General features: G+C 43.1%; 1 protein-coding gene across 1 annotated transcript in view; it reads right to left on the bottom strand.

The window, feature by feature from the left end:
* MED13L (mediator complex subunit 13L) overlaps positions 1 to 16,065 on the bottom strand; it is a 199,766-nt gene that overhangs the window by 99,018 nt on the left and 84,683 nt on the right. The window contains exons 3-4 of the mRNA XM_054173322.1: positions 7,668 to 7,752; positions 1,303 to 1,386 (exon numbers count right to left, since the gene is read on the bottom strand). Of these exons, the coding sequence (XP_054029297.1) occupies positions 1,303 to 1,386; positions 7,668 to 7,752 (169 nt within the window). The remainder of the gene's footprint in view (positions 1 to 1,302; positions 1,387 to 7,667; positions 7,753 to 16,065) is intronic.

The following is a 16,065-nucleotide window of genomic DNA, read 5'->3' as shown; positions in this document are numbered from 1 at the left end:
ACTTCTTGAATGGATACACACCAGGAACACCACAATACACAACATGAGATTTACAAATACAGTTAATCTGAGCACAAAGGCTGCAGTGAAGTTGATAAAACAATTCGCTTTTGTGGACAGTAGCTGGAATAGACTCCACTACTTATGTCTCTTTAGGGAATTAATCTTCCAGAAAAGTAAACTAGATCTTGGTGTGATCAGGAAAGCAGCAGAGAAGACATGAGAAAAGAGCAAGGACAGAGAAAAGTAGGGGGGGAAGAAATAGACCTTTCAAAGGCTGCCTGCCATTAGAGCAATGTGAAATCCATGTTCAATTACTGCATTCTATCTTCAAAACAACTGCTGCTTGGAAGTACCTGGTTAACAGAGTCTGTTACAGAGGAAGCCAACCATTTGTAGCATCACACTGTACCAGAGGTAAGGCATTTCTGCCGTAGAGAACAGCGAGACAGAGAGACGAAGGAGAAACTGTGTATGAGCCACAGAATTCTCTTCACCTATACCTACAGCTGCCATCAGACACACTATTGTGACTGTAGCCATGCTGGAGGAAGGAGTTGCCACCCCACTTCATCTCTACTTGCTCATTACCTTCCAATCTTCCAGCATAACTGCATGTTTAGTCACTTCCTAACCCAGTTCTGTCAAAATGATTCCCACTAGAAAATCTGTGTTTCAGCTTAACTCAGATTATTTTTGACAGAACTTGTTTAGCGGATGACTATAAATGCAAGTACCAGAAGATCTGAGAACATTGTAACCTTTACAGCCAGGAGAGGAAATAGCAATGAGCCAGTGGAGAGAGCTAGCCCTTTTCCAAGCTTCTGCTGCTGCAAGGGAAGCACATTAATCAGATATACAGGTCTGATTTGTCAGGCTGCCTAATCAGTGAAAGCTGCGTATCACGGCTGGCATCTTTGGAGAACATAACTGAACCCATCTAGGATTTATTATGCTGCTTTAAAATGCCAGCTTGGGGTTAAGTGCCCAGAAATTCAAATAATTTGTCATAACTACAATTCTGTTGTATAATGGGAGAATCAGGCAGATGCTGTTCAGAACACATACATAAAAAAGTTCTCCTTCTGTGGAGTTAAACTAACTTCACCTTCTTACCATAACAAGACCTGAAATGCTGTTTCATTGCTTTCTGGGTATTACTGACCTGAACAAACAGAATCTGCATTTACATTTATTACATGGTAAGAGAAGTGGGAAAGCTACACCAAAATGCAGCATCAAATTCCCATCATGGAACATACAACACTGCCAGAACAGTGCTTGATACAGAGATCACCTTACCTTTTATTAACAGGCTTCTCATCCTTGTCATAGGGTCTGATGAACCATTTTCCAATTCTTACAAAGTTTTTATCCATCAAGCACCTAAGGAAAAAAAATTACAGCAACAATTACTACTTGTGTCTTAAGATGCAATTAAAAGCAGTCTTGGAAGACAGTACATTGAAAAGAGTAAGCAGCTGAGTTTCCATCACATTGGAATCAACTTTGCAGCTTTTGGCTTCCCTGGAACCTCGCTGCTTTCCGTTTTCCCACACTAAGTCGCAGAGTCGCTGCCCAGCCTCACGACGCTGCCACCGATGCTGACCTTCACATAAGCAGTTCCCCTCGTCTCTGACACCACCTTTTCTGCTCTATGCTACTCCTTTTTTTCCCATCCCATTTTTTCTGCACAAAGACAATTCATCAGCCCAATTCTTTTCTACACCATGCTTCTCTCTGAATTCCTGCCACACAATATGCATGCCTGTATTTTCAGCATGTAAATGGCATAGCACAGTCCATGAATGACAGGAAATTGGATTAGGCAAATAAAACATTGAACCATTTTTCCTTCACGTGATCCACAGCATGATTTCAGGTGTTGAGACTCCCATAATTACTGTTTCCTCTCAGAAAACCTCACTGCACATCACTAGATGTCAAGCAGTAAGTTACCCACTCTGTGTGGTGCACAATTTCTTTACAGAGACTCCATGTTCTAGGTCTTAAAAAAACACCACAAACCAACAACAAAAAACCAAACCAAAACCAAAAAATAGCAGTGAGGATGCAAAGTGATCAATAACCAATTTAGACTGACAAGCTAAGGACTGCTTCATGCCTTTCTAAGTCCACCTGTAGAGATGAATCACACTAGCAATATGCCAGCAAGCTTCATACATTAAGCATGCAGCTGAACATCATGTCCAAGGGGTCACACACAGAAATGTGTTAGGAAGGAGTATCTTCCAGTAAGGTGAATAGGAGGTCTCCAAAACTCTGAAAAACTGGTCAGTTTAGTTACAATATCCAAGCTTTCCCTACACGTTTCAGGTCATCCTTATTTACAGATTCACAGGTTGCACTGGGTGGAAAAGGGACCCTCAAAAGACATCTTGCTCAAACCCCTGCACTCAGCAAGGACACCACCAACTAGAGCAGACTGTCCAGGGCCACATCAAGTCTAGTTTTGAATGCCTCCAGGGATGGGGCCTCAGCTACATCCCTGGGCAGCCTATTTCAGCATTTCACCACCCTCGTTGTGAAGAACTTCCTCCTGATGTCCAACCTCTGATGCCTCTCCCCTGATCCACTTCTAAACCACTGTCCCTTCTCCTATCCCCACAGGCCCTTCTGAACAGACCCTCTCCAGCTTTCCTGTAGATCCCCTTCAGATGTTGAAATGCAAGTCTCCCTGAAGCTTTCTCCATGCTGAACAACCCTAATTCTTTCAGCCTGTCCTCACAGGAGTGGTGCTCCAGCCTTCTGATCATCTTTGTGGCCCTCCTCTGGATCTATTCCAGCAGGTCCCTGTCTCAGATTTAGATAGAACTACTACACTTCTCCATTCTTTAAAGTTTTCCAATAGTCTCTTTCTATAGCATTTGCTAGAGATTAACCAAAACAAAAATCACTTGAAACCTCCTGGGAAAGTACATTCTGCAAGGTTTAAAAGAACTGTGAGATCTATACTTCAAAAGCATACCTAGAAGACCTAAAGGAAATAGATGACAAACAACAGATACTACTGTGCTCCTAATTCTGCTGTATAAACCTGGCAGGGTGTTGTACAGCTAAAGCTATGCTGAGGAAAAGTCTAACAGTGCTTTCTCAAAGCAAAAAGAATCCAGCTCAGTTGAATATACCAGTATCTTAAACTGAATATGAAAGCTAAACCAGCAGAGATCTAAAGACAGTGTGCCTTGTGCTGATAGAGGGGGAAAAAAGTATGTTTCAGCAACCATTTCCCTAGGAAATATTTGCTATCAGAGAAAGTCTGTCAGTGTCAGTGTACTTTATACAAACAAAAGGAAGCCTGTGAAGTTTACATCAGATCACCAAAGAAAATAATCTGTAGCAGCAAAAAACATCACAAACTCTTCCCATCACACACACTTCAGTGGCACATCAGCATGTCTCATGGTAACAGGTTTAACTGCTTCAATCTAATGCTACTTTGCTAGGAAAAAAGTCTTCATGGGTCGACTAGGACTTAAAAAATAATCATCAGCCAACCTTCACCTGCTGAACCGACTCAGAGATGGTTTAAGGTATAAGCCTGTATGAAATGGGACACAACTGCAGCAGCGTGGATTTCAAATGACAGTAAGGAGTTACTTCTGCTGCACAGGCACTCAGCTGGTGACTAGTCTTTAACAGGAACAATGATCTTGGGTTAAAAAAAATTGGTCATAAAAGCCCAAGTGAGTATACACTTACAGGCAGTTATTTAATCTTCTGAAATAAGGACATAAAGCACTCTGGACTCCTTGGCTCATTTCTCTAGTGGTATTTTCTCCCTCAGCACTACAGCTGTTGGAGCATTTCACTGCCACTTGACCTCTCCTCTGATTTTCTATGGAAAAACCCCCATGACCCACCAAGGGCACACTAATGATTAGGAAATAACACCACAACATTTGGAGTATTATTTCCTCAGATCCTCTAACATTTGCTACACTGCTGATTAACATTAACTTCTGATCACACATTTGTCCTGAGTTAACCCGAGAAAAAGAAGTTGTGCCAATACCTTCTCCTCCTGTCCTTCCCGGGGTTAACATGAAACGAACGTTCTCCTTGCTTCTTCCTACTCACAGCTTCCCTGTTTCCTCTGCAGGCTCCACTCGGTCCCTCCAGCTCCTTGTGAGGCAACAGCTGGAGGTGGAAGTGGGGTCACCCTCCCCACACTGCTTCCCACCATAACTAACACCTTTGCCCTGCTCCCTGCCCGTCAGCTGCCCTCCTTTCCCTGACCAGGGCTGAGCCGTGCTGCTGTGGGCAGCTCTGGCTAGCAGGAGATGAGCTGTGAGAGCGCCCGCTGGACCCAGCTGGAACCGGTTCTGAGCGGCACCAGGCCGCTGCAGCCTCCTCCTGCCCTGTGGTGCCAGCACGCCTTGCACCAGCTCTGTCCCCCAGCACTGGGGCTGCTCAGAAAGGGCAACCTGTAGCCTGCTGAGAACATTACACCTTAGTGGGACATGGAGCGTTCTGAGAGCCCAGAATCTGTCCTTCACAGCAAGAGAAACCAAAAACACCCCACGAAACTGCTGGCACAGGCAACAGCCCTGTCAGAGAATCAGAGAACCGTGCGGGGTGGCAGGGTGAAAGGACTTCTGGAGATCAAATCCAAGCCCCATGGCCAGGCCACACACAACACATGCAGGTGGGCTTTGAAAGTCTCCAGAGAAGGAGACTCCACAACCTCTCGGGGCAGCCTGCTTCAGGGCTCCAGCACCCTCACAGGAAAGAGGTTTCTCCTCATGATGAGGTGGAACTTCCTGGGTTTGTTCCAGTTTGTGTCCATTGACCCTCATCCTATCACAGGACACCACTGAAAAGAGACTGGAACCTTCCTGACCCCACCCTTCAGGTATTTGTTCCTCTCTCAGTCTTTTCCTGACTATGCTGCCCCAGGTCTCTCAGCCTTTGCTTACAGGACAGATGTTCCAGTTCCTTCATCATCCTCATAACCCTCTCACCTTCTGATAAGATCAAAAAGAAATTCAAGGCTTCTTTATTGTTACCCAAGCTTTCCCTAAACAGAGGGTAAAATGAGTCTTTGGAAATTAAAGTGTTACTTCTCATTTTAATAAAGCCCACAGATGTATTGCTATGACTTTAAAGGCAACAATCATCATGTTAACTTCAGATTTGGTATGGTGAACAAAAAAGACCCCCAAAAGTCTGTAACTTGCATCAGCTATGATACTGTTGAAATGAGGTAGCTAATTGGGTAGATATTTGGTAAACCATCATCCTAAGTCATGTTGGCAACTACTCATGAGAACACTTCTAGAACAGGGGTGTTCTCAAATGTGTGCCACCACAGCAGCTCCCCAGTTCCAGAGCACAACACTGTTAGTTAGCCCCACCAACCCAGAGCTGCTGCTGTTGGCACATGGCAGGAGAGCAGTGGGACCCACATCTCCAAGGGTGAGAGGGTAAGGCTGTGGCACCAGCCAGATCAGCCTCCAGTGCCATGAAATGAGGCTGTCAGCTAACACCTGCATGCTGATCAACTGTGTTCCAGAGGTTACAGCTGAAAGCAAAAGAGCTCTGAAGACTTATCAGTCACAGCTGGACAGAACAAGCCTGCTAACTGCCAACTGATTTCAATTAAGTTACTTAAAAAAGCCAAACCATAATTACAAATTTACTTCACAGGCTTGAAAAGGTCCAATGAATAAAAACATCTACTCAGACTCATAGTTAGTTGGCCGGGTACTGCAGCTTAATAAACATGCATCAAATTATTTTCCCTTTTACACTGCAAAGTTGCTAAAGAACTAGAGAACATTCCAGACAGGGAATTTCCTTTTCATATTTTTATTCACTCTAAGCAGTCTATTACCTACACAGAAATCCCCTAATAAAACTGCAGGCACAGGAGACAGGAACTCTAACAACCAGTTCTTGTACCTGCATATGCGCACACAGGTAGCCAGCTGACAAGGACAGGCAGCTAACAGGCGAGGGGACAGTTACTACACTCATGGAAATGAGCTCAGGAATGCAAACCTAAATCTGCACCAAAGCAAACAGGATACCAAACAAGACAAGATCAAAGTATTTTTCAATGAGCTTATTTTCTGAAATAAGAAAAATTATGCTAAATTCTGCAAAGTGACTGCAACAAAGATACAGAGAGGTGCATTGTAATTGTTGGTGTTAGTATTACAAAGACTGAAAAATTTGGAATAGCCTAATGACAACTCTGAGATGAGACCTCCATCTCCAATACTGCGTCCAGTTGTGGTGTTGCCAGCATAAGGAGGACATGGAACTGTTGCAGTGAGTACAGAGATGGGCCACAAAGATGATGCAAGGGCTGGAGCACCTCTGCTATGAGAATAGGCTGAGGGAGCTGGAGTTGTTCAGCCTGGAGAAGAGAAGACTCCAGGAGGACCTTAGAGCTGCCTTCCAATACCTGAAGGGAGCCTGCAGAGGGACTTTTCATAAGGGTGTCTAGAGACAGGACAAGGGGGAATGGTTTGAAGCTGAGGGAGTGTAGGTTTAAACTGGAGTTTAGGAAGAAATTCTTCAGTACAAAGGGCACTGAGACTCTGGAATAGGTTGCCCAGAGAGGTTGTGGAGATAGAATAGAATAGACCAGGTTGGAAGAGACCTTCAAGATCGAGTCCAACCTACCAACTAATCCAACCCACCTAATCAACTAAACCACACAACCAAGCAGCCAATCAAGTCTCCTCCTGAACACCTCCAATGATGGTGACTCCACCACCTCCCCAGGCACTCCATTCCAATGGGCAATCACTCTGTGTAGAACTTCTTCCTAACATCCAGCCTAAAATGCTTAAGGCCAGGCTGGATGAGGCCTTGGGTAACCAAATCTAGTCAAGAGGCATCCCTGCCCCCTGTCCAGCAGCATGGCAGTAGATCTCTCCAAGGTCTCTTCCAACCTAGGCCATTCTGTGATTCCATGAAATATAATACAGAGAGCCAATAATGACCTGAAGAATGGCAGTACAATAGGAAAAATAAAATGCAATAGTCCAAGATGCAATGTAACACACTGAAGGCCTAAAAGCAAGATGATCTTCAGGAAGCTTAAGAGTTGATAGCTGGAAAGCTATAGAAAGAGCTGCCAGCGTGTCAGCTGATAGTGAATAACTTGGCAGGCACGTTGTAGCTATGGTCAAGACAAAAGCACACCATGCTAGGATACGTCAGGCCTGTCAGAGCCAGGAACTGTTCAACTTTCACCCTGAATGTTGTGCACTGATTTAGTCACATTTTAACATGCATGGTAAGATTTTTTTAATGTTATCTTTTTAGATCTATACTACTGAACCTTATCAGAGGGGTTGAAGATGAGATACAATTATTCTCTGCAAGTCTATTTGCTGTAACAGCTCAAGAAGTGAAAACTTTCTTTTTTCTTTTGAAGTAAGTTGCCAACAAGAAATGCAAGCAGAAATACCTAATGGACATTATTCTTCCTGTGAGCATTTAATTAGTCTGCACAGCATTCTAGGATACATTACCAGAGAAAATGATTCAAGAGATCCATCTCTACCCTACCTCTCTTGTACTCAAGTTCTGCTTATAGAAAACTGTGGTTTAAGATCAATAATAATACAAATGGTCTGTAATATAAACATCAAAATGAAATATTTGAGTGCAATAGAGGTTTTTCTTACCTTTCCAGAAGATTATGAATTGCTTTGAAGAGCAGGGTCCTACACTCATAGGAGAGTCCATTCTCCCACAGTCCTTCCTCCACCACTACAAAAACAGAAAACGTCAACATGCTCAGAATGGGGAAATGCAAATATTTATACAAAGTACAACTCCATCAGCTTCCATTTGCAACAGTAGCAAGTTTCAGGAGATCAGTTCAACTATTACCTATCCTGCCAAGGCAGCTTTAATCTTGACTTGCTGAAAACACTTGACTGTGCATTTTAAAAAAAAAAGGCAAGCATAAATTACAAAACCAAACACATTTGTTCACAGCATTCAATCCTGAAGTAGGAGGTGAGGAATTCACCATCATTCTTTGCCGTGACTTCTGAGAGATCCTTTAAAACTTAACCACAGATGCAGACAATCTAGAAACAAAGTGAAGCATTCAAAGGTGTAAAATCAATTTACATAACTTAAACAACATGAAACAACTACCCTGAACCTCTCACTGCCACACTCAAGTGAAATTCCTCCCTTGTTCTGACACGAAGCACTGCAGTTTAAAACACAGCAAACATGAAAGGAATACACAGCAGCCTTTTATTCCCAAACAACAATTGTAAACTCGGTACCAAACCACAGAGCCTTTAGAAAGTTAAAATGAAATCATCCACAAATCTCCCACAGTGGAGTGCAGCATGAACTGCTCACCTGAATGAGGATCTGAAGGATGCACAGTCTCACAAATATCTGCTCCTCTTACTCCATTGCTTCTGGGTGCTAAAACTACCAAGAGTAAAACTATTTTTGGTATGCCTGCACCAGATTCTAAATCTCATTCAGCTAAAAGATGCTATCTCAGCTGCAGAGTACAAACAGATGATTAAATAACTTTGTCAAAGAGTAAGAATTTGTTAATTGTCAGTGCTCTGTCACTGCAGTTTTACAGGAATACTCTGCAGAGCTTTAGAAATGCAAACAAAATTCTACAGCATGTGAAGAGCTGAATACTTAACACCCTCCTCAGCCAATTTAAAGGAGGAAACCTTCCAACAGCACGTCTATCATGCAGGGGTTATTATCTAAGTGTAGTTTACTCTACTATCATGTTCAAAGTAAGGCTTCTGAGGAGTATCTGCTGGATGAAAAACACCAATATTGCCAGCAGTCTTCACCTAGAGCTCCGAAGTCTTAAAACCCAGCACTGTTCCTTATTCTGCCGCTTCTCCCTCCCAGCAAACCTAAGTCACACAACCTCAAACAAGGGGAGGTACATTTTGTGAAGGTGGAATGTTGTGATGTGCTAATATTTGTAACAGTCTCTCTCCTTTTACAGGATGAAAAAGCACCAAAATCACCTCACCCAACAGCACAATTACTTCCTCAGAAGACTGAAGGCAGACTGGTGCTTTCGGGCACAAGCAGGAGCCAAACAGCTTTTCCCTTCAAAACCATGAAAGGCCCCTTGAACGCTGGCAAATCCTCACCACATCCAGTGTGCGATACACCATAGCTGCTTACAAGCCAGAACTTCACATGGCCTCAGATTTCATGTTTAAAACAGTTGTCTTAAACTTCAGAGCCTCCACCTGAGTCAGAAGCCAGCACTGTCCCCTCCTTGAGAACTTCATGCAAAATGGGAGAGACAAGAGCCTATTCCATGACTTAACAGGGACCTTCTCTGATGCTCTCAGTCAGGACTCAGTAGCTGCTCCCAGGTGTGCACAACAAACTCAGGACTCAGTGAAACTTACAGAACATCTCCAAACTATTTGGTGCACATATATTCTTCCTGCTGACTCCAGAAGATATCAGAGCAGACCATACTGCTTTATGCTGTATGGAAAGTAATAGCCTATAGAACTGGAATAGTTTTAAGTACCAAATTCTTTAGGTATTGGACATCATCTGTATTCTGCTCTGCTTCAGTGTGACTGGCACAGCCTCTCTTGGGGCTCTGCCATTCCCCAACAGAATGGGACCACCCTCCCCTTCCTCCCCATGGCGTGCCACGGAAGATAGCTCCCAGCAGAAGGGACTGGAAATCAGCAGCACTCTCCTGCTCTCACAACACTACAGCTGTACTCACGGCTATCCTGCATTCAGGAGAAGGAATGGCTGTACAAGGGGATGTGTCCCAAAGGCTAGGAAAAGCTGGAAAAAAAATCATAATCAACCTCACAGTAGAGATCCTTGTAGGTAAGTCCCCAGGGTCTACTCTGCCAAGGAGATCAGATGGCTGAGGAGCAGCAGCTGAATGGGACAGGGAAAAGGGGACAGTCTGAAGTGGTATCATCCCTCAATATTCTAATTCTCTAAATTGGCTTTCTTATTACTTGGCATTCACATAAATTATACATGAAATAGAATTTGGACTATTTCCTTATTAAATTTAAGTATATCATAAGACATCCTCATAACCATTTTCCTATAATAAATAAATGCCTTTGATTCCCAGATACATTAATGCACTATACTTACTGTAATTACCTCTATTACTTCTTTATCATACTAAAAATGTTCATCTCACAATTGAGGCTATGTCCACATGGCTGTTGCAGTGGAAATGAAGAAGGGGGCAGGGGGAGGGGGAGGGTACTGCAGCATTTCACTTACTGCTAGCTTCAGGAGAGCTGAAATAGCTGGAGCAAGTTACAACCTCAAGATGCAAATGGTGACCAGTTACAAAACTTGGCAAAACACTAGAGATTAGCTGCCCCTGTCTGCTGCAAAGTTCCTCACACTGCAACTAGATTTTGAAGAATATTTTCAATTCCTTACAGAAGGTTTAAGACTAGGAATTAATTGTTGCTCTCTGTCTACACAATGGTTTGTAGGGCTTTAAACACTCGGTGCTTTCAACTTCCAGTGCTGCTTGACAGCATTCTCAGGCATAGAGCTAACAGAAAGCAGGTGCTGCATAGGTTCGGAAACAGACTTATGCCAAGCACCTATATCCTGTCCTGAAGGTATTTTCTGTTACTCTAGTTTAAATATGTCTCCTCAGAGGCAAAGAATTTGACACTAGACAAGAGCTGTGAAAGTCATCTGCCAAAAAGAAAGCTTCTAGGGGAGAAATCAAGTAAAGGCTGAATTTCAGTAAGAGAATGAGCACAATAGAGCAGGTCCTCCATGGAAGTCAGAGAGGAGAGAGTTTCAAAGAGGCAGCAAGGCAGGTGGAACAAAACAGTGGGTCACCACTTTCCAGGAGCCAGGCAAAGCCATCAGTAATCTGATCTGTTGTTTGTGGCAATCCCATTCTGAGAATTTCAGACCAGGTGACCTCTAAAAGTCCTGCTCACCTGTGTGATCTGTCTGATTTATTGTGACAGATTTGTGCAAGCAGGTATCTCTATCTGTGTGTATATTTATCTGTACCTGCTTACTACCTTCTCCAAGCATGTGTGCATTCCAGAGCAAGGCTGACAGCTGGGAGAAGCAGTTACTGGCTTGTGAGACAGGCAGTTCATTCCTTTCTCCCTGTTTGTCCTGTAACAGAGGGATGACTTCACCACTACACTTCTCACCAAAACAAACAACTACTATGTGTGTTTTGTTTGGTTGGGTTTTTAGTTTGTTTGTTTTAATGATACCACATCTCAGAATAAACAACTAAGTCTATTAATAGCCCATCTTTAACAATCTGGAGTCACAGGGAAAAAATAATCAAGAAGATAAGGTCAGACCCTTTCTGCCATTAACTGAAATTCTGTGAACTGCTTAGTTGAGACAGTTGAGCAACCTGGTCTAGTGGGAGGTGTCCCTGCCCATGGCAGAGGGCTTGGAACTAGGTGATCTTAAAGTCCCTTCCCACCCAAACCATTCTGTGAATCCATGACTTTTCTAACTGCCCTTCCTATATCCTCCTCAGAACATGCTCTTGAAATCCACATGGATCCAAAAACAAGTGTGAAATTTGCAGTTATCTTTCACATGTTGCGTGCAGGGAAAGCAAACAAAACGACTTGAGACAGCCAGTTTTGTATGAGAATATTCTATTCATCTAACTGAAGAGGGATGTTTCACTCTGGAAGAGCTTAGAAAAGGGAAAAATAAGCAGCCATTAAAATTTTCACGGAAAGTTAATGAAGCACCAAAGCCACATTTTCAGAGACACAATGGCAAGAAGTAATTCTGTGTAAGCTGACAGGGCACATAATAATAGAAGTTACTGAGCCAGCTGAGTACCTGCTACTACCTTTATCCAGCATATGTGTGTGGACAGGAATAAGGCAAAAAAAAACCCCAGCCACCAGCTGAAAGGGGATACAATGCAGGGTTATCAAACAAATCTTGCCCAGGGAAAATGCTGTTTATTTTCTCCTTGCCAAGAAATTAGCAGACAATCCACAAAGAAAACAAAGGTGCATCTGACACTTTCATAACGCTGAGGTGCTAAATCTCACTGCTAGTCTCCATACAGACAGGGAATTAATCAATAGCCTTGGTGTGTACACTTTATAAATGTTTGTTATCATGGCTTCAAAAGCGGAGCAGAACATTCATCCTGATTTTGAAGTTTATTCTTGCAGATCAGATGTTAAAAGAATTAAAGGCAACTACAATGATTTAGACTCACACCAGAAATTCATAATTTAAACATACATTAATGAGCAGCTCAGTTAGCTTGGGGTCTTTTTTTTATTCTCAAGTCAGAGAATTAAGGTCTTCAAAGTGTCCAAGGATTTTTATGAAGCCAGCCGTGTTCTCAAAGGGGGAAAAAAAACTATTATAAAAATTTCAAGGAGAGAAGTCACAGCAAAATATCAAAGCAAATACTTCAATAATTTTAGGTCTCCCAGCAGAGATAGTGGAAAGATAATAAGATCTCTGTTCTGCTTCAGTGACCAAACTGACATATTTTACTTAAAAGAAAGCTAGGAAGGAAGGAGAGCGAACGAGTCGAGACTGTGCCGGCACTGCAGAGATAGTTATAGCTTTAAGAAATTCAGCCACCCACATTTTAATAATTCAGGTCACACTGCCTTGTGCAGTTTAAAAGTAGAATTAGTTTCAAAGAATACATATTTCCTCAGAGCTATGTTACATATTTCCTTTTAATGTATCATATTGCAGCAACAGCTGAAATGAACGTCTAGACATCAAACCCGGTCTTTATTCCCACCTACTGCTTTTTTACCTCAGGCATCAAAACTAATGAAACCTATTATCCAGAACACTGCCTTCAGTTACCACGTTGGCCACTGCAAATATGAAAAAACACTCTGGGACAGGACCAGTTATTCAGCCATTAAAATTACTGAAAATCAATTTCTCGCTGCACACTGCAGAAACGCTGATAGATTAAAGCAGGACACATGGGACAAGGAGATTACTCGGAGGGAAGATGACTGTGTCAAACTGCTGAGGAAGGGGAGTTACTCTGTTACTCAGCTACCCAGGAGTCGTATTCAGAGCAGCCTATGTGCCCTCTTACACTGATATTTTGTCTCCTCCTCCCCATGAAATATGAAGACCGTGGGGTTCCTCCCTGTGTAGACACAGTTTTTACAAACACCCAGCCAAATAACTCCATCACAATCAGAAATTCAATTACTAAAAGCAAGCATTTCATTTTTCATTTTAATTTTTATTAATGTGCCCTTAAAAACAACATTTCAAAGACTAACTAGCATTTTGAAGCATCATTTCTTCTAAAGAAATGAGTTAAAAGAGTAACAAAGCAATGCAATGGTACATTAATTCTGAAAAACTATATTACACCCATAAAAATCCAATTAAAGGCAACGCTATTGATCGATCATTGTTACACTGCCATTGATCACCTTGTAAAATCCACGTCTGAAGTCATTAGGGATTAAATTGACTTATTACTAAATCAGATTCAACCCACTTAGAGATCTAATTTCCTTGCACTGGCTATGATCGTAGGGAAATTGTACTGCTTACTCTCACAACACTGAGAATTCATCTTGGCTCTCGGTCTCCCAAATCAACTTGTCAGCCAAATGAGGACCGGGGCAGGAGAAATGCCCCCCACAACCACCATTTGCTCATGTGAAGCGCTGAGAACAAATGCTGCACGTGCACAGATGCATTTACAATCCATGTCCTGCCAAGGTAGCCTTAAACAGCACAAGTTCTGCACCACGCTTCCAGGGAAGTCAGATAGTAATGCAAACTGTGGCTAAAGATTGCTGCTCAGACACGACCCTGGTCTGCATTTCAATGCACCACAATTTTCTATACAAAAACTAACACTTCCAAGCAGAGCAAAACTCAAATTGTTGCACTTCAGAAAGATAAATAAAACCTTCAAAGGCAACAGCTGTCGAATATCACAGGAATGCTACCAGGCTGTAATTGTTGTGCATTGAAACAGAAATTAGCATAATAGCTACTTATTGAAAAACAGATGGTAGGTAACTATCTGCACTTAGATTATGTTACCACTACTTAAAGTATTACTTTTACTGCCTTCTCATTCCTGATAGGTACAAAAATCATAGAATGGTTTGTGTTGGAAGAGACCTGTAAAGCTCAGCTAGCCCAACCCACTGCAGTCAGCAGGGACATCTGCAACTAGAACAGGTTGATCAGAGCCCCCAACAACCTCAGTTGGAATGGGGTCCATGGATGGGGCATGTCTCAGCTCTCTGGACAACCTAGGCCACACTCTCACCACCATCAGTGTAAAACATTTATTCCTTTTCTCTCATCTAAGTGTCCCTCTTTTAGTTTCAAACCCTCATATCACGGTTTCACAGTATAACTAAGGTTGGAAGAGACCTTGAGGATCATCGAGTCCAACCTGTCTCCACAGACCTCATGACTAGACCATGGCACCAAGTGCCATGTCCAATCTCCTCTTGAACACCTGTCCTGTCATCTCTTCTCCTGTCCTAACAGGCCCTGCTCCGAAGTCTATCATCTATCCCCAGCTTTCTGACCAGCCCCTTTCAGGACTGAAAGATCACCAGAAGGTCTCCCCAGAGCCTTCTCTTCTCCAGGCTGAAGTACCCCAACTCTCTCAGCCCTTTTTTTTAGAGTATATAATAAATACTACATTCTCTCCCCTTCCTGTCTCATCCTCTCACAACCTTCCTCTCCTGCCCAGTCTCCTTTACTTTTCACTGCAGCACCCCACGACGTGGATCCTTACAGTGACCTTTCCTCAGCTCTATGGTTAACCATGCAACATTTCCAAGGGCACTAGGAACAACCTGGTCGCATAAAATATGCAACCACTTCTGGTTCCTTAGAAATATCCTTCCAAATATTCCAAAAGTCCAGGGGCAATAGCTAACTGCTCCAAACCCCAAACTGTTATTTATGAAATCGCTATAAACATTTCTGTGTAATTATAGCTCAGGTCTGCTTTCTACATAGGAATGCAGCAGAGGCTACGCCAGAGCGCTCAGCGGCTCGCTCCAGAGATTCCAAACACAACCCTGAAGTTTGCTGTGTGGTTTCTGCTTTCAATGCTTTTTACAATCACCAGCTCTGTCCTAAGACAGCATAAAGTGAACATCAACAGGGCACGATTTCTGTGCGGTTTACACTGCTTCCTGCAGGACAGCAGGAAGTTGTCTGCAGTGTGAAACCTGCTCTCCTGTGCCAGAAAATTCCCCCCGAGTCCCTGTTTGTTCCACCCCGTGTTTGTGTTCAGCAGCTTCATGTTCAGGCTACTTCATCTGTCTCTGCAGAGGTGTTTCCTATAGATGAAAAGCATTAACCAGATCACAGCGAAAATGGAGTGAGAGCTTGGCAAGGCTCTCGCCCCCTTCCTCTGAAGTGTTCAGGACTGCGGATGCCCTCGGAAAGAAGTATTTGCTTAAGTTTACTCCTGGGAGTTTCCAGCATTTCCTCCACATTTCTGAACTTTTCACTTTCCGCTACATCTCATTTCCCTCCGTGACTCGGTGGTACCAGGGGATAAGTAGTTTCTCAGCACATAAATGTAATCCAAAAAAAGAAGTGTGAAGGCAAACAAGTGCTTTGAAAAGCATCACCATGCTTTCCTAATCCCACAAAACAACCTCCACTCTCCAAACCTGATTTGCTCTCTTCTTTCCTCTTCCCAATCTCCAAGCTGTTTTCATTTCCTCCCATTGTCACTGACCACCTAAGATTTACGGCCGCCGCAAGCCTCATTCCACACATCAGCTGCAACTCCCCCCACCTCGGCCTTTTCATGTTTCTAGCTTCAAAGAAAATAAAAGCACTGAATTACATCTGCATCACTAAGACCTTCCTCTCTGCATCCACAATGCAATGAGAATGTGGACCTGTATTTTTCTTCTCTATCATAACTGTTTTCATTGACAGCGTATCGAGCGTACTGCTGCCTCCCCTACAGTCAAGGAGCTCCGTCGGCGGTAACAGAACGTATGAGCGCAGCCTTTCCCCAAAGAGAAGTCAGAGCAAGTTCAGCCATCACCAGAGGCTGAA

This window comes from Dryobates pubescens, chromosome 25 (assembly GCF_014839835.1).
Source record: "Dryobates pubescens isolate bDryPub1 chromosome 25, bDryPub1.pri, whole genome shotgun sequence".
Lineage (NCBI taxonomy): Eukaryota > Metazoa > Chordata > Aves > Piciformes > Picidae > Dryobates > Dryobates pubescens.
This window is presented reverse-complemented; position numbering and strand designations above follow the sequence as displayed.